This window comes from Zophobas morio, unplaced genomic scaffold (assembly GCF_036711695.1).
Source record: "Zophobas morio isolate AGI-343-1 ecotype UQ-CSIRO unplaced genomic scaffold, CSIRO_AGI_Zmor_V1 ptg000024l, whole genome shotgun sequence".
Classification (NCBI taxonomy): Eukaryota; Metazoa; Arthropoda; class Insecta; order Coleoptera; family Tenebrionidae; genus Zophobas; species Zophobas morio.
Window position 1 is genome coordinate 8680623 of NW_026972129.1, and position 19209 is coordinate 8699831.

The following is a 19209-nucleotide window of genomic DNA, read 5'->3' on the forward strand; positions in this document are numbered from 1 at the left end:
GTACCGTAACTAAGATGTTTTTCTTATGTTCACTTTCAACTCGTTTTCTAGCAGCTCCCTTTTTTTCACTACACTACCAGTGTGTTCAATCATCAATTACTACCACTTCGGAAAAATCCTCACGAAACTCGTTTAAACATAAAAGTGGATAAATCCTCCCTCTATTTTCTAAACGTTGAGAACTTTTGTAATACGACTGTATCATGAAAACTGTATGTTCTTGAGATTTTTTTTTATTTTAATGTCAAATTTCCCAGTTCCAAAAATAATAAAAATTTATGTGAATTTAGTGAATTGTTTTTGTTTTATTACTGTATGTACCAATCAAAGTCACTGTATAATTAATGAATAATCACAAATCAGTAATAAGCGAGTAAGATAGTATTCGCTAACTCAGTGGAATTAAAAAAACGGAAGTTTCCATGTTCTTTTTTAATATGCTCTGTTGCAGTAAATTTCAGGGAAAAAAATTTTCAAACTAAGATGCCCTTGAAGTTTTGACACATTTATATGTCACAATTATTTTGAAACATTTTTTTAGAATTGTGAATTGTTTGTAGTAAAGTACAAATTGTAAAACACTAATGTTCTGTATACACAAAAAATGAGTGGAGAGTGTTATTCTGCTAAGAATTTGTCCACAGAACATACGTCTAAAAAAGGTGAGTCTATATGGAACTGTAAAATAACTACCTACATTATTTTACTTTTAAAAACAAAATTCTTCGTCAAGTAAATTTACTATTTTTCTGAGTTCAAGGCATTCTTATACTAAACATAACAGATGTTGTAGAAAACAAAACAGTGGACAATATGAATTTAGAACATACTCCATCACAATGTGAAGATAATCAGCAGCTTCTACGTAATGTGGTTGATATTTATAATTCTTGCAATTATTATTATTTTGTAGGGTACGAAACAATGGTCTCCTCTGCGGAAAACAAGTGCTCTCAACTGAAAGGACAACTTGAAAGGATGAGAATAATGTACAACAATCAAAGTGAAGCTGCGAGAAATTCCACAGCTCGATCTGCTGACGCTAGCCTAATGAAACCAGTTGGTAATTTACGCATAAATATATTTGTTCAGTCCTGATTTCATATGTTTGGAACCTTATATAGGGATGCTCGACATGAAAAACTATAATTTTATGAAATCGACGAAAAAGGTGCGACAAAACTCGCAGGCAATTAGGACTGATCACACCGGCGCTGCATTAGGTACAATAAACAATATTTTCGCAGGAATTACAAAACCTATAGGTTTGAAAGAATTTAGCCAACCAGAAATTCACAAAAAATTGGATGAAAAAATTTCTGAGCAATTAGAGAATGTGGAAGATCCACTACATGGAGTTGAAGAAGTCAAAATTAATACAAAATCGAAGCAATCAATTCGTGTTAGATCCAAGGCAAAATTTTATCTCAGAAAAAGCAAACCTAAAGTTGTGTCAATAACTTCATCAACTAATTTAAAGAAAACAAAAAGAACACCCATCAAACTTTCGATAGAGAAACGACATACGATAGGAAGCGATATTCAAGTAAATGCTCCTAAAACAGGCGTTCCAATAATGACAACACGTAGCAGAAAAATGGTTTTAAATTCAAAACATCGAGTACTTGATTGTGACCCATCACAAGACACATACAGTTCCATTCGTAGGTACACGCCACAACATGCTGACTTAGTTGAAATATATCACAATACAGCAGTCAAAGAAACCAAATCTAGTGACAGCGACATCCCCAAACAGAGAAATTCATCAAAATCCAAAAAAGCCGAAACGGATGTTAATTTAATCCCACCACTCAAAATTGAGCGAAATGAAAATGATAATCAAGAAATCGTTAGCAGTAGTTATAAAAATTACACACAACCAACAATTTCTTCTAGAATGAAACAAGCAGCAAAGTACTACATGAATTCATTTAATATAAAGACGATACCATTCTGTCCTGTCACTTCTACATCGCCCAGTCACAATATTGGCATTAACATTCAGCAAGTAATGAGTATGGTTAAAAGTAATCAACCAGTTGGAAGATTATCTCCTACACTTGCTTACAACATTGGTTTAGCGGCAGGCAAACGAGAACAAAATCAGTTTCCTTTCCTAGTTTCCAGTATAGCAACAAGGTCTCTCTGGTAAATCACACTTTACAGCAATCGTTTCTTACGCAATTAGTTCGTTCGCAGTTTACAATGCCCTTTAAACAGAAGTGCCGTTAATTATCAACAGTTGCAAGAAATAGCAAAAACTATTCCACAAGAAATTATAGAAGAACCAGAAGAAATTGAAGACATTCCATCCCCCGACACACAATCTCTAATAATAACAGGACCATCTGGTGATGTTAAAGTAAAGAATCGTAAACAGACTGTCTGGAGCGCTAATACAGATGAAAAACGATGTACTTGTGTAGTTTCTAAAGGTGTGGGATTCCAGCAAATCGTCAACAAGTTTAATAACACTATTTCTAAAAACTCCAAGGTAAAATAAATACGAAACTAATATTTTCTTCTATTACGTTGTCTGCAGCAATTTTGCACTGTACCACCAGTAACTTCCGTTGAAATTAAAGAACAAAAAATAGATAATAGAGGTGGTGGTGAAGAATCAGAGCCTACTCCACTGCAAAATAAAGAAAAAAAGTTAAAAGAAGTTTTAGGAAAACTCCACGAAGAATTTGAAAAAATGACATCGTAAGAATAAATTTCAAAATTAAAGTGGATATTTCGTTAGTTCCAATGTGTATCTATATTTTAGAAGAAAAATTCTTCTAAAACTTGACACCTATAGCTTATAGATGGGGGTCGGAATTTTCTGAACAATTTTCTTTACTTCATACATATTTACCTACTTGCTAAGGAAATCTCCTCTTGACCCAAGTTTTCCTTTTTTGCTATTTTAGTGAATAACTTTAATTCATATATTATTTTTTACAGAACATATGACGAGTTAGCGAAAAAAACAGAGAGAGGAAATGCACATCCAGAAGTCTTAAAACAATTGGAAACTTTAGATAAAGAACTGAATAGTAAGGAAGAAGAAATTATTATGGTTATGTCTCTGTATAAAGAAGTACTAGCTTTAAAACAGCAAGTTAAAACCCTGAAAGAACGTACGAGCAGAGAAAATGTTTCTATTAAATCACAGCAAACAAAATTCAATGGATGCAAAAACATCGCAACCGCACAACTTTTAAACAAACTCCTCCAACGTGTCCAGCATTTTCAGACCCATTATAAAAAAAAATAAAATCTAAAGCTCTTTATTAAAATGTCAATAATATGTTTGTATCTTATTATTCAACATTTAATACACCCACTAAGTAGCTGAATTGTCACTCATAGAGAAAATGTAATAAACAGAAAATATGACATCGAGACAGCAATAAGAATCACGATCAACAACAGCTAGGGATTTTTAAGATTTGTCTTTAATAGAATTTTCAAAATTTTCATCTTGTCGGATTAAGCGTATTTTGAAAGTTTGAGTTGCAACCTTCAAAATTCATGATTGTCTTTAATTGTGTTTTTTGTTGTTCTGTCGGTATTATAATAAGATATGATTTTTTTCAGGTTGGCAACATTTTTAAAATTTTTGATAGCATACCCGATTGTCAAATTGACCATAGATATACATATACTAACATTGCTACTAATAATTCAAAATTGACAAAAAATTGTTACAACCATTAATAGTACGATAGTCGCACGGTATATTATATATATTCACGATCTATTAAGACCTTGGTTCTTTGGTTGGCCATTTTTATTTCTTTTTTTTTATTGGCTACCATGCCTGATTGACGTGTTTTTTTTTTCTGTCATATCTGACACATATTTTTCATGCATGTTAATTTGCCACCTTTCAGGTACCAGATTTTTTTTTCTATTTTTACTTTCCGAGCGAAGTATTGTAATCGAGTCCATCGTACGACTTGCTACTTTTATATTTTTTCGACATCTCATGACCCCTACAATAGGAAAAATGTGGTCTCTCATTTCCATCTGTCTGTCTGTCTGTTTGTCTGTTATCTGTCTTGATTTTTATTAGACCGAAACTACTGGATCGATTGTTGTCAAACTTTGCATGTAATTATATTACGAATATCATGTAAATGGTACAACGCTAACTAAAATTTCGTTAATCGTCCCCTCCAACAATTTGATAATGTCTCCACATTTTTTTAGTAAGCGTCAAAGCGTCATTTCAATTTTATAAAATAACATTCTCCTACACTTGTAGTTAATGCATCCGCATTGATTTTTTACCCTTGCCATCCAGATTTTCGAAAAAAAATCCAAATTGTATAAAATTTTATACTAGTTTGAGCGGCACATGAATTATTATTAATTTATTACATCAATGGCCGATGAGACGGCGTCTCCGCTTTGTAACTCGGAGGTCCCGCGTTTGAAACGCATATATTAGAGAAAGTTTTTTTTTGAACCGTGACTCTTATTATTTATATATATATATTTTTTAATTTATAGAAAATTATCACCAAAAAAAGGGATCTTTAAAGAAACGGAACTTGTCGGACTGCACCTTTAGGGGCGAGGGAAGTGGAAGTTCTGTCTAAATCACATTAGGCCAATTTTCTAAAAACTCACTTACATGTTATTACTTTGCACCGCCTGACAATAAACTCATTACATTTAATTTAATTTGTTAATATTTATAAAATGTATTCTGATTTTTGCAGTAAAAATTATTTTCATCAGTTTTAATTAATGATATTATTTTCAATTTTCTTGGATTTGCTAAGGATTGAGTTTATACCCAAAAACACCGTTATGTAAGTAAACAGTTTACTGCCACTTGTTTTTGACGAATTGTCAGCAGATTTTCGTATTAAGTATTCAGTTCACCCATAAAACCTGAGAACTTTGCTTTATTTGTAGAAAACGTTTTCAATAATTTAATAGACATTTATTTGCTCTATACTGAGTCAATTAAAAGTTTAACAAAAAATCTCTGATAAGAAGTGCGGTGAAATATTTTGTTACTTCATGTTGCGCAACGAAATTAAATGAGTTTTGGCACAGTACATTTTTGACTTTGGAGAGTGTGTCCGGTTCGCAACGTGGTTTCTTCATATGATTTAATTTTGTTAAAAATAATTTATTTCTGTGTTAAAATAAAATGTGCCGTGAGCCCGTGAGGGATGTTCAGGGATCGGCGCAGAAGGGAAGGAAGTCCGGACTTAAAGGGTAAATATTGCTATCACGCTTATTTATCCGTTTGTTGTAGAGTTATTCAGATTTTTTATTTAACTCTGTATAACCAGAATTAGGTATTTTAAGCAAATTTGAGTAACTTTAATAAATATAGGTACATTTGTTGAAACTAAGCTCATTGTTCATCATTTTAAATACAATTTAACAATTGTAAATGTTAAATATTGAAAAAGTAAACCAAGTTTCAATAATTCATATCAGTCCGACCGAGTAGCAGAAACACCAGCGTTCACAAAAAAAAAAACTCGACTTTGTTTTCTTTATCGACACAGTTCGTTTTTAAGCTACAATTTTTACTTTATAGTTGGTAGATGAACTGAAAATTTTTTTTTAAAATTTGTCATTAAATTTAAATTTTTATTCATTAATAAGTAGTAACTGTAAATCGTAGTTTTACATGAGTTTTCATATTATGTATTCTAAAATTACAATTTTCTGTGACGTTTCAGAATCCATTTCTAATTTTGACTAAATTTTACACATAGTACTAAATGAATATTACTGATTCCAACTAACAATCGAATTTTTATTGTATCAAGCCCTTTAAAGTGAAAAAATGTGTTTCTTTGTTACCTGCACTGAACGTGTACTGAAATTTTTAGCATGGTGGCTTCTTTTTAGTAACTGAAAATTTTAAAGTCTATAAGCAGAAGAGTTTTAGATCATATTTTAAAATCATTTTTGAAAAAGAGAAATATTTAGCAAACATTTTTGAATGAATTTGCGGTTAATATTTTAAGTTCGAACTGTACCTGTTCTATAAATTTAAGTATTTTAAAATTTGTAGTAGATGGTAACGTTATGCCTAACCTTGCATTATCTGTATTTAAATTATTTATTAAAATCACTAATCTTACTAAAAATTACAAAGTAATTTTTTTAAAAGTGTGTTTTAAGACTGGTCGAATCTCAGGAATGAAACAAATTTTATTTAAATATATCCTTAGACCACTTTTTTTAAAACAGAAGTGTCAATAACCTGATGATTTTTTCTGTTTTTAATAAAACCTTTTTCTGTTTAATATTTGTAAATACTGTGTGTCTAAATCTAATTTTTTAATGTTGACCTTCATCGTTTTTAAGAATGGGCGTTAAGAAAATTTAAGTTAATTTATCGTTTATTGCAGTGGGTTCGTATACGAAGAAGAGGGGACTCGCTGGCAATAGCAGAAAAAGAAGCCATGAAAGTTAGAATTTTATATTTGTCTTTATATGGTGGCAAATACTTAAAATTTTCATTTGCCTTTCTAAAGTTCTTTTTAAAAAAAGAACACGATATTTCTACTTTTCACTTTATTGCGCTGGGTAATTCATCATCCTCCTAGAAATGTATAACCTCGCCTCAAAATTTTGTCGAATAAATCCTATCTAAAATGTACAAAATATGCGTAGTCTATGCTTGTAATTTATCATTGTATTCATATTTTTTAGATTTGCTTATTCAGAGTGACTCTAAAAAATTAATGAATCAGTCAATTTATTTTATTGAATAAATCAAGAATTGCAAAACTGAATACTTTGAAATCTTGCAGATTTAAAGTGATTATAAGCACAGTAAATTGTTAATCAAAATATCTGTTTATTCTCCCCAAAAAATTGGTGACGTCATCTCAAAATTTTGCTCGTGATTTATCATTACATTCATATTTTTTAAATTTTCTTAAACTCTGGTGGCCCAAAAAAATTAATGATTGAGTCAATTTATTTTATTGATTCAATCAGGAACGGCTCCATTTTCCCAGAAAATTTCGGAATTTCGTACTGTTATTTTTAGTAGTACACTGCACCAATCCAAGTTGTCCTTGCAAAAATGTTGATAACGTCATCACAAAATTGTGTATTAAAGAAAAACATCACCTCGAAAGTGCTGGATATGTTTCATTGTACTTCAGGAGCGAAAGAAGTTCTGTCCGAAACAACTGTGTACCAATTTTTTACATCTATTTTTTCACACATACGAAGGCGAGATAAGTTTTGTCGACCAATTTTTTAAATAAGTAAAATTTTAAAGGCACTAACATCAAAATGCCAAAAGTAATTTCAATCAATAAAGAATGTCAGTCTTCCCAAGAAAAAAAAAGCTTGTGAATGCTTTATATGCTATCAATGCTATCATTCAAAAAAACGATTAAGTCATGTGTCAGGCTATCACATAAAATACAAATTAGTAACAAGAAATAAACGTTTTTTTAAGATACATGATCATTTTCCGGGTTGGAACCGAGTTTTTGGGCTCAACGTTTCGCACACTTTCGTAAGTGGCATCTTCAGGAGCAGGGTTAAGAATAAGGCAAAAGCACGGTAACTCAGTATGTCAACCAACCAGAGGCGAAACTCTTTTTTTTTTTTTTTGTTTTAAGATAATCATATCAAATAAATATAATCTTTTGCTGCACAAACATTATCGACATAGTTTCCTAAAGACAAAATGTTGTTGCCTTTACGATCCCGTCCAAAGCAAGTTAAGGCCTGACAGTCTTGAAAAACCATAAAAGGGGTGCGATAATTTAGGTAATATAAATGTAAACCAGAATACACTATTTTTTGACATTGTACAGAGGATTTTCAAATACAGTTGGAAATTTGACGTTTGATATTAAAATTGCGCGTCGCTGTTATTGTGGTATTTTTGACCTAATAGAATTTCAGGCTAAGCAGTGCACAGTGATGTGCAGGAAGTACCAACTGATTTTAAAAATCCATAGCGTACTAGATATCAAACATTAATGAAAACCCTGTATAAGTATTGATATTTTCAATTATAAATGTTTTTTCCATTGCCTTTTTCACTGATGTTAAGAAATTTGTTTAAGGATAATTTTCAGTGCTATCTAACCTTCGATAATGCGTAAAGAACAGTACTCTTTTAAGCTGATGATCTTTTATGTCTATAGACCATATGCTTCCATACTTAAGACATGCGTTTTTGTTTATCGTGATAGCATATCATTGAACGCGAAAAATCAACCTCTCACTTCAAAATCAAAAGACAAAACGCAGAATACTCCTGTCTGAGATTCTGCCCAAAATTTTTGTACATTAGCTTTCATTTTCGTAAAATTTGTATCGAATCGCCACCACAACCAGGAGATATTATATTGTCAAAGCTAGGAAAACGATGACTAGATTTTTTTAATTTGATAGTTTGATGACAATCTGTTTCCACAAGGTGTTAAAAACATCTTCAATAACCGAAGAAAAATTTTATAATACTAACTCATGAAAGTCGTTTCGTTCCAAATAAAAAAAAAAATAGACAAGACTAATAATTCGTAGAATTATTATGAAAAATATTGTTCTTGCCATAAATCACAATAATAAATACCTGATATTTAAAAGCGAATTTATAAATAATTACATACCGTCAAGGAAAGAAAATTAATTGCGGTAAATAATTTTCATTGTTACTTTATTTATTGGTATAGGTATTTGGAATTTCAGGGACAATTAATTTAATAATGTTCGAAAGAAATAATATTTTATTATAAATTCCATTTATGTTAACATTTTAAAGTAGTCACTACTGTCCTAAAAATACAACAGTATAATTTTTATATCTGCTGTATTGAGCAATTTAAGCTTCTAATACCTATGTCACTATCATGTATAAAAATTCAGTTTTCTGAAATTTTTCTTGAGTAATCTTTTCACATTTATTTATTATTGGCTTTTTTAGCCCTAGTTCTCGGGAACTTACTTATAACAATTTGATTATTTGACACAACTGAGAACTTCACAGCAAACGGTGAAAATGTCATTTTGAACTACGCGACTTCCTAGGACAACGTCCTCATTAACATTTTAAAATTGTGAGCACTAAACATAGGTAACAATCATTTTTCATACAGGAGGGAGTGGTTATAGTGGACTACTTACTTTTTGTAATAATCGAATCATCGTTAGATGGTGATGACATTAAAAAGACCATTTTTTTATAATATATGTACATACTTTTAAGTGCCATCATAAATTTCATTTCTTCGCATAGTTCATAAATTTATAAAATCTACTATAATTTAGTTTGTCATAAATCACATACCGGCCGTATCTATCAAATTATTGTGTTGAAAAAAATAACAAACAAAATGATTGTCGGAGCGTCGTTAAATGTAAACACACGTTGAATGGCGTTGTAAATGTAATGGGCCTAATTGTCACCCATAGGTGGAAAATTACAGGACCGGCTTGCCGTTGCGTCACCAAGGGGCAGACCCCACACCATCAAGTAATACAGATTGTAGTTATTACACGAAGCGAACAATGGTGTCATCGCGCTGTTAAACTAAACATATTCCAATTTCAATGGCACTCCGCCTAGAAATTAAGCTGTTCGCTCCAAACAAAATACTTCAGCAAAAACCCATGTTGTTCAATTAACATGTTTGTCAACCTAATGTTGTTAATTAAATTACAGGTGTCCAACAGGCCGCCCACTTGAAACGGATATGTTGAAAACGATTATTGTTAGTAACGTTGTCGACAAACATTCTTTTTTGTTAGGTGGTGATTTTTTTTCAGATTTTAATGGAACGTCTCAGCTACAATAAACTAAAACTATACATACTACTATTTACCATAGATAGTGTTAACTAGAAAACGCCGATAAGAAATTTATTATATCTAAAAAAATTAAAATTAATCATCGATAGTCAATTAAAATTTTTTTATTTTTCGATAAAGCTGATTATGTTGTACAGTACTTCAGTGGCGACAGAATTACACCAGTTTTTTATATCTAATTGCCAGGCCTGTTAATATGACAGGTGTAATGTTGTTACTAAATTATGTGCCATTAAAAATAAACGTTGACCTATTCCAGCATTTTGGCAAAAATCTATAATACGATTGTAGAAAATTCAATTCCAGACTTTGCATTTGCACTGTACTCGTGTGTTAAGAATTTGTCATTTCATTACCAAAAGTGCTCAGGCAGTATTCACCAGAGGAATGGAACTGACAAGAAATTTATAAAAATTCGCAGGTGACAAAAATGTATTGAAGTCGCGGGAAAATATTATAAAGAACTCAAGAAAACCAATGGAGCCAAAATACCACAAACAAAGCTGGGAACTAAAGTTGGAACCATTTTTACAGTTGCGAAACGGAATATTTTTAGTCTCCAAACAACAGATAACAGGTTTTTTCGTCGGTTTGCATGAAAACTGTCTATCTGTCTATTGTTGAAATCAGTTTTGAAGAAACATGCTAGAATATTTATAACTGTGATACTTCAATATAGATGCTCATGTAGTAGCAAATTCTTATACAGGGTGTTATTGAAAGATACGTACAACAAAATTGATAGTTCTTCGCGAAGTCTAAGAAGTCTGAAAAACGTATTTGGTGTTAAGTATCAAAATTATAAGGGGAAAATTAACCCTTATCCAACATTTTTAGAAGCTGCTGAAGGATAAATAGGTAAAATTAATTTATTTTAGTAAATCCTAGCAACTGTAACGATAACAAAAATATATGAGACCTTTTTGCTTTGTCTAAAGAATTGAAAAACTTATTTTGGTTGAAGTAAATAGGTTTTTTTTTAAGAGCAATACAGAATAAGTAAAAAGTCGAAAAATATGAAAACTGGTAAAAATCGATTGAAAAATACATACATACAACACGACAATAGCATAAAAATAAAATTAACGAATTAAAGCAATTGTTCAAAATGACGGCCTTCATTAGCCAGACATGCCTCAGCACGCCGAATTAATGACGGCTGTAATCGGGCTATCATGTCAGGATTGCTCCTAATCTCCGCTGCAGCATTCTGAATCCGATTTATTAGTTCTTGAACTGTATTTACGGGAGTTTCATAAACCAATTGTTTTAAATGTCCCCACAAAAAAAATCGCATGGATTAAGGTCCGGCGACCGAGGTGGCAATGCTCCATTCCTTCCTATCCTATGTCTTGGAAAATGTTGATCAAACCATCGTCGCACTTCTCGAGCATTGTGAGCAAGTGCTCCATCTTGGAGATACCACATATCTCGACAGGTAGCTATAGGGATGTTATCTAACAGATTTGGCAAATGTTCATTGAGAAATTACAAATATGCTTTATTGTCAACTATTCGGGCCCATACATTTACCCTAAACCGTTCCTGAGAATGTCTTTCTTGGATAGCGTGAGGTTTTTTATCTGATCATATGTGTGTTTCGCGCGTTAAATATACCGTCCCTTGTAAATGTCGCTTCGTCTGTGAAAAAAATCGTCGCTACAAAACGTACGTCTGCTCTATTCCTCTCAAGCCACCATTCACAAAATCTCATTCGGCGCGGTAGATCTTCTCGTTTCGAAGTATGAACCCGTTACACGTGGTAAGGATACAGTTCTTGGTCATGTAATGTTCGCCATACAACAAAAGATAAGATAGTCTTCTTACGCTGATGCCTGGTTCTTCTTCAACGATGTCCAAAATTTCTGTCTCCGCATCTAGAATATGCTCTGTTCGCTCGAGACCCCAATTCGCAGTTTTTGGAGTAAATGTGCCGTTCTCCCGCAGACGTTGATCAATCGAAGTAAATGTACGATGATCGGGTAATCTCCGTTGAGGAAATGCCTCACCGTAAACCTCATGGGCGTTCCCAAATGCTCTACCATACATTAAATGCATATCAGCTATTTCAGCATTTTTATAACGTGCCATTTTTTTATCTGACAAACGTCAATTTTAATTTGTCAACATTTCATTGTTGTTAAACAATAAAAAAAGACGACCTTTTTATCAGAGGCGTACAACGAATTTGGGCCTAAATTTTAATAATTTTTATCTCTAAAAGGAGAACACTTTTACCTGAACTTTTTTTTAATTTTAGCACCCATACTTCGAGACCAATTGCCGATTTTATTTTGCACGTACCTTTCAATAACACGCTGTATAAAAGTTAATTAGAAAAACGTAGTATGTGTAATTGTTGTTTATTTGTACAACATGCAATTGCCTGTTAGAACTGTCAAAATGTCGAAATATATTTGGCTGAGCTATAATAATTGTCTTCCGTCATGGGCAAAGAAAATTATTTAACAGAACGTGAAAAAGGACAGATTGCGACATACTATGACCAAGGTTAGAGTTTTGCTGAAGTAAGAAAAAAGATTGGAAGAGATCGGACCACAAGTTCCAAGTTTGTAAGAAAGAAATATAGTGAAAATGGACGACAAAATTGTGGAAGAAAAGAAAAACTCACTGCACGTACAGAAAGACCCATTGTGACTCTGGCTATAAAGGATAACATGTCGTCCCAAAGGATAAAGACGACCCTAGGACTTCTTGTTCACAAATGAACAGCTTTGCTAACTTAGCATTTATTTCAAATTGAATGGACTCTCTGGATTACCAAGATGTGTTGGAAGTGCATCCCAAGACAGCAAAGTGATTTTTCAGCAAGATAATGCGTCGATTCGTGTGTCTAATTCATCAAAAACGTGGTTTCAACGAGAAAATATAGCTTTGCTACTGGCCTGCGAAAAGCTGCGAAAAGGATCTCAGCCCTATTGAAAATGTATGGAGTTCTCTTGTACGATTGGTTACAAGGATGGGAAGCAGTACGCAACAGTTAATGAATTGAAAAATGGTATCTTGACGGCTTGGGAGAATTTGGACGTCAATTACTTTATGTATTTGGTCAATTATACAAAGAAACGCATCTACAATCTCATAGAAGCAGGTGGAAAATACATTGGGTATTAAATTAGTTTTCATTTAGTTAGTTAGTTAGTTAGTTAGTTTTCTTTTAAAACGTGATAATAAAATTTGTCACAATAATAAATCTGTTAACAAAATTACTTATTTCCAATAAATTTCGTTCAGTTTTGTGTGTTCTCTGAAAATGTTTTATTAAATTAATTAAAAATGGGATTGCTCTATCAACCAGGTATCTTTACTTTCGTTTAATACATTTGGGCAAAAATTCTGCACCGTGATAATTTTTTGTCTCGTACCTTATATAATGATTTGTCCAGTGCTTTCGATACAATAAATCACCAGAAACTAATTGAGAAATTAAGCAGCTTTAGTTTTTCTCCAAAATTTTTGCAACTTATGATTTCTTACTCGACAAATACAGCAAGTTATGTTTTTGATAATGGTTTTAGTTCCAACACTTATGTGGCTACATCCGGGGTACCACAAGGGTCAAAACTTGGGCCTCTTCTCTTTATTATTTTCATTAACGATTTATTATATCTTTCGGGTTGTGAAGTATGTGGCTATGCTGATGGCATTAAATTATTTTCAGCCACAAATAGCGAATCTGACATTTTACACTTTCAAAAAAATATTAATACCTAAATTTTATGAGTCATGTAAGCATCACAAACTAAAACTAAATATTGAAACCCTGTTTTGTAAATCATACCCTTAAACTCAGTCCATGTCACTCCACTTATTGAATGGGAAATGCAACTCTCATTAAAAAACTTTTTTCATACAAACTCGTCTGCTACTATTCTGTAATCTCACTCCATCCCCAAAAGCCTACCGTAATTACCGATCCTTTATCCGCACATCACTTGAAAAGTGATCTACACTACTCTGACCTACTGGTGCTAACCTATTCTAACTAACATGTTCAGACTGTTCGAAAAACTTACGAACAATATGACATGTTCCTAATAAAACAGCTTTTTGCATTTTGACAATTATTGAATCATCTAAGTGTAAATATTTCAAATTCTCAACTAAACTATTTAATACTACAACTACATCAATGAAGATAACTAAAGATAAAATTGAAATGTTCTCAAGATTTAGCAATGCCTTCATTTCTTCAGTTTCTGTCTGGAGGTATTGTAGGATCCCAATATAGCTTGTATTCGGTGTTTTCAAGGAATAATAATAATAATAATAATATAATAATAATATATATTTCGCCTCATATTGTACAGAACAGGAGGACATGTCAATTAATTACAATATGTACATACTTAATTATTCAATATAAAATGTAACCAAAAAGGAGGAGCCAACTATAGTAAACCGAACCGTAACAGAGCATACATTTTAAAATCACACACAATTTTTCACAAACATTAATAACGTATATATTAACAATTTTTCTTAGACATTAATTGTTGCCAGCTTAGCTACTAAAAATTCATCTACCGTGTAGAAACAGTTGCCCTCTAATATATCCCGGACGGTTGACTTGAATAGAGGAAGAGGCTTTTCTTTCACCTTTTTAGGGAGGGCGTTAAACAGAATAGCACTAGTGTATTGCGCTGACTGTTGTGCTTTTTTAATACGGTGATACGGGATTACGAAATTATCTTTATTTCTAGTGTCATAACTATGATAATTAAGATTCCTTTTAAATTTGGTCTCATTAATTTTTGCGAAAACAACAGACTCTAAGATAAATAAACATGCCAGGGGTAGTAACTTCAGTTTCTTAAACAACTCACGGCATGATTGAAATTTAGATTTCTTTAGCAAGGCTCGAACAGCTTTCTTTTGAATCAAAAAAATTCTAACTGCACTCGTAGAGTTTCCCCATACGAGAATGGAGTAACGCAAGAGACTCTCGAAGTTACCTCTGTAGAAAACTAAAGCGGTTTCGAGATCACAGTAGTCTAAAAGTTTCCGTATTTGATACACAACTGAAGATAGTCTGCCTGCTAAATAATCTATATGTCCGGTCCATAGGAGACGTTTATCAATTACTACTCCAAGAGACTTTATTTTGTTAAGTTCGCCAATTAAATTGTCTATTTTCAATGAGAAAGTTAATGATGTCGTCTTTTCTGCATTCATAACTAGCCTATTGTCGTCAAACCACTGTTTTGCTGAGCACATACTGTTTTTTTGCATAAGTTTTAGGTTATCCATATCACTTGCGCAGTTTACCAAAGTGGTATCATCGGCAAATAATATATGACTTTGCGCTGTAATCCCCATAGGCAAATCGTTTATAAACATTATAAAAAACAAGGGCCCTAAGACAGACCCCTGCGGTACACCACACTCTATTTTAGCCAACTGTGATTTCTCCCTTTTTTCCTCTACACACTGATATCGGCTTGTGAAGTAGGATTTAATTAAGTCATGAGGCAACCCCCGAATGCCGTAGAACTCCAATTTTTTTAATACCAACTGATGATCTATGCTATCAAAAGCCTTGCTAAGATCTAGAAAAGAAGCACATGCTAGTTTCTTTTCGTCCAGTGCAGTTAAAATTTCGCTTTCCAATTTTAACAATGCCATTGTTGTTGAACGCCCTTTTCTGAAGCCAAATTGGCTGTCTACAAGTAAGTTGTGGTTGTCAAAAAATGATGCAAGTCCCCTATAAAGCAGTATTTCAAAAATTTTAGAAAGCGCCGGCAATACAGAAACTGGACGATAGTTCAGACAATTATTAATGTCACCCTTTTTATATATAGATCTTATTTTTGCAATTTTTAGTTCATCAGGGAAAGTTGCTTCTTCTATACACTTGTTAAATAGGTGAGCCAGAATTGGACTGAGCCAGTCCTTTATATATTTCACCGTGTTTATAGTTAGATCGTAAATATCTCTAGCATCACTCGCCTTTAAGCCGCTAATTATACTGGAAATCTCCACAGGATCAGTATATTCCAGACCAAATGACTTCCCTGGCGACGTCATTTTACATAGGTAATTATATATTGAATTCAGGCGCGGATCCAGGGGGGGGGCAATGGGTGCAATTGCCCCCCCCTGACACACGACCGAGGTACTTTATTTTGACCAATTTCAAAATTTTGAAATCATATTTCATTTTGTAAATACAGTACAACCTCTATAATCCGAACTCACGATTGTCTCAACATCCAGTAATCCGAACAGAGGCTATTTGAAGTCGATGCCTCTTTAATCCGAACAAAAACTCTGCAATCCGAACTGAACTTGAAAACATGTATCTACTTCCAAAAATGACGCAAGATCTTTCTGCATATGTTGTATGGAATATTTTGAAATTTTTAAAAATTGCGATATTTCAAAGCACTAAATTAATTAACTAATTCTGGAGAAACGGATGAAGTTATCGGAGACCCGAAATCTACAAGAGAAAGTATTTGGTTAAATTTCGAAAATCGTCGAAAATGGGTCGAAATTTGCATGAGAAAAATTTCATTTTTGAAAAATTTCCCTAAAAATTCTAAAAAAATTCAGGGATATATATCCCGACGTGCTGATTCCAAAAATATACCATGTGTATGGTAACGGAGCAATATTTTCGGAAAATTCGCTGTGAAATTCGAATTTTTCGAAATTTTTAAAAATTGCGATATTTCAACTGGACGATTTTGGAAAAATGGTTTAAGTTATCGAAGAAATGAAGCCAGAAGTGACTTCTGAGGTCCAAAATCTACAAGAAAATATATTTAGTTAAATTTCGAAAATCGTCGAGAATGGGTCGAAATTTGCATAATGGAGGTAATACGAATACATAATGGAAAATTTCATTTTTGAAAAATTCATCTAAAAATTCTGAAAAATTTCAGGGTATAGATCCCGGGGTGTTTATTCTAAAAAGATAGCGTGTTTATGGTCACGGAGTAATATTTTTTTAGAATGTATCTATTATTCATTGTTGCTTAAGAATTCTTTAATTTTTGTTTAATAAAATTTAGGTTTATTTCTTGAAGTTTGTTTTCAGTTGTGTATGAAGTTGTTATTCAATTCCCTTTCAGATTTTTGCGAAAATTGCTGATCTGAACAAATCGTTAATCCGAACACACCTTTTTCCCAATTAGGAATTAGGATTATAGAGAGAGGTTCTACTGTACACTATACGTGTAATGAAAAGAACCAAATGTCACCCATGTTATGTGAAAAAGAGTATACTAGCTAAAATTTAATAAATTTTTTTGTTTAGAACGAATTTCTGGTAGTTAGGTAAAATCACACAAAAATTGCCCCCCCCTGAACGAAATCCTGTATCCGCGCCTGATTGAATTATGTGGAACAAGATTATTAACTAATTGTTTTACTACATTTGAAAAGTGGTCATTAAGATTATCCGCGGTCAAGTTATTATTTTGCGATTTATACTTACTTTGACCTAATTCCGAACGAATGAGGTCCCAAACTGCTCTACTTTTATTTTTTGAGCTTTCAATTTGTTTCTTATTGTATTCTTTTTTTGCTAACACAAGACGTTCTCTGTAGATTTCCCGTATTTGTTGATACGCCCGATTTGCCCCTTCAGCTGCTCTTGGAGACTTCCGCATTATGTCAACGGCTTTTAGACTTTCTCTCATGTTTCTTAGTTCGTCGTTATACCATTTTGACTGAGGCTTTTGAGTATGTAGTTTAAGAGTTACTATAGGAAAGCAATGATAATACAGATCTAAAAAGCTACTGAAAAAACTACTGAAAGCAGTTTGAGCAGATTGAGATGAATATATAAAGGACCAGTCAGTATTACGTAAATTTTCACAGAAATTTTCTAATTTTGTGATAGTTATGGGACGATATATCCGCTCCGTTGTAACCACGCTGTTCGTTGAGAGTTCACATTTCATTTTTAAGACTATGGCAGAATGATCGGATAGCGTAGGATCTGTTACTGTACAGTCCTCTAGCGAATCGGGTAAATTTATAAATACATTATCAAGACATGACATTGATCTAGTTGGCTCTTTCACCAAAAACTTCAGATTATACGAAGCCATTAAATCTAGTAATTTATTTCTGTCTACACTAGATTTCAAAAAATCTACATTGAAATCACCCGCCAGTATAAAGGATTTCTTAGGTTCCAACTCTAGTAAGTAGTTTAATAGTGACTCTAGGTTATACAAAAACACTTGAAAGTCACCGTATGGTGAGCGGTAAATTGTAATAACAACATTATTTAGGTCTAACAAACTCACAGCTATTATTTCTATCGATTTCTCAACACAGAATTGGCTGACCATAATTTTTTTATATCTTAAATTCGATTTTACATAAATTGCAGCTCCACCATGTGCAAAGTTTTGCCTACAATATATATCTGCTAATATAAAATTTTTGAGATTACAAGTATCTTGTTGTTCCGTCTTTAACCAGTGTTCCGTCAGACAGATTATGTTTACATTTTTTTCCCCTACTAACAATTCTAATTCTAATAGTTTATTTCTTACGCACTGTATGTTTACATACAAAATTTTTAATAGCTTGTTAAATTCTAAGTCAGTTCCTGAGTTTTTGGCATCTTCCGGAAAAAATTAAATCGCCTAACTAATAGACCTGACGGCCAGAAGTTACTATCATTCAGCTTATCTAGAAGATCATAGTCAAAGCCAACCTTAAAGGAAAGTGTTTGGGCCTCCTCCCTGGAATCCAGTTTTTCGACCCTAAAGTCTTGATTTGGACACTTGCTCACCAAATAGTTTCGCAACCCTTCAGCGGTCGAGTTCTTCGTTGCACGACCTACGTAGAGCCATGCCCGTCGCGTTACAGCTGCGAAAGATGTTTGAGTAGACTTGTTCCCTTCAACATTTTCTCCCGTATTCTCCTCTATTTTTGCCGTGCCATAAATGCCTTTTTGATTACGCAGTCTTCTTTCTCCCGATCTCCTTTTATCATTACCGTTGATTTTTTGATGATCCGGGATGAATGGTTCATCTCGGATGTTTGTACTGACTGTCACTTCTTTGGTCTCACGATCGATATGATTGTTTACAGTTTTTACCTGGTTGGTAGTTTTTGCGATTGAGTTTTTACTTCCTTCGCTGGTGGCTATCTTATTAACTTTTCCTTGCAAATACTCTATTTTTTCCTCCAGTTGGTTTACCAATTTCACGTATATTGCATTTTCCCTACTTAGCGATGTCGTCATATGGAGTATATCCGCCAACTTTCTCGCGGCATCTGGATTAGGAATACATTTGACACAGGACCAAAAAGTAAGCCTTTCGTCTGGGTTGGTATTTCCAGCACTAGTGGCACATTTGGAGTGGTACACTACATTGCACAACGCACAAATAACACCTTTTGCAACTT

At 33.0% G+C, this 19209-nt stretch overlaps 1 protein-coding gene across 4 annotated transcripts; it reads left to right on the plus strand.

The window, feature by feature from the left end:
- Positions 1-510: 510 nt before the first annotated feature.
- On the plus strand, positions 511-3298 carry LOC135135193 (uncharacterized). 4 transcript variants are annotated; one of them, XM_064064200.1, is made up of 8 exons: positions 511-662; positions 785-865; positions 914-1063; positions 1125-1223; positions 1275-2151; positions 2203-2497; positions 2546-2709; positions 2953-3298. In XM_064064200.1, the coding sequence occupies exons 1-8, from the start codon at positions 605-607 to the stop codon at positions 3263-3265; spliced, it is 2037 nt and encodes a 678-aa protein (XP_063920270.1). In that variant the 5' UTR covers positions 511-604; the 3' UTR covers positions 3266-3298. The 4 variants fall into 4 exon arrangements, with proteins under 4 accessions (XP_063920270.1, XP_063920267.1, XP_063920269.1 ...); XM_064064197.1 differs by having other exon boundaries at positions 1125-2151; XM_064064199.1 differs by having other exon boundaries at positions 1125-2142.
- The last annotated feature ends 15911 nt before the right edge of the window (positions 3299-19209 follow it).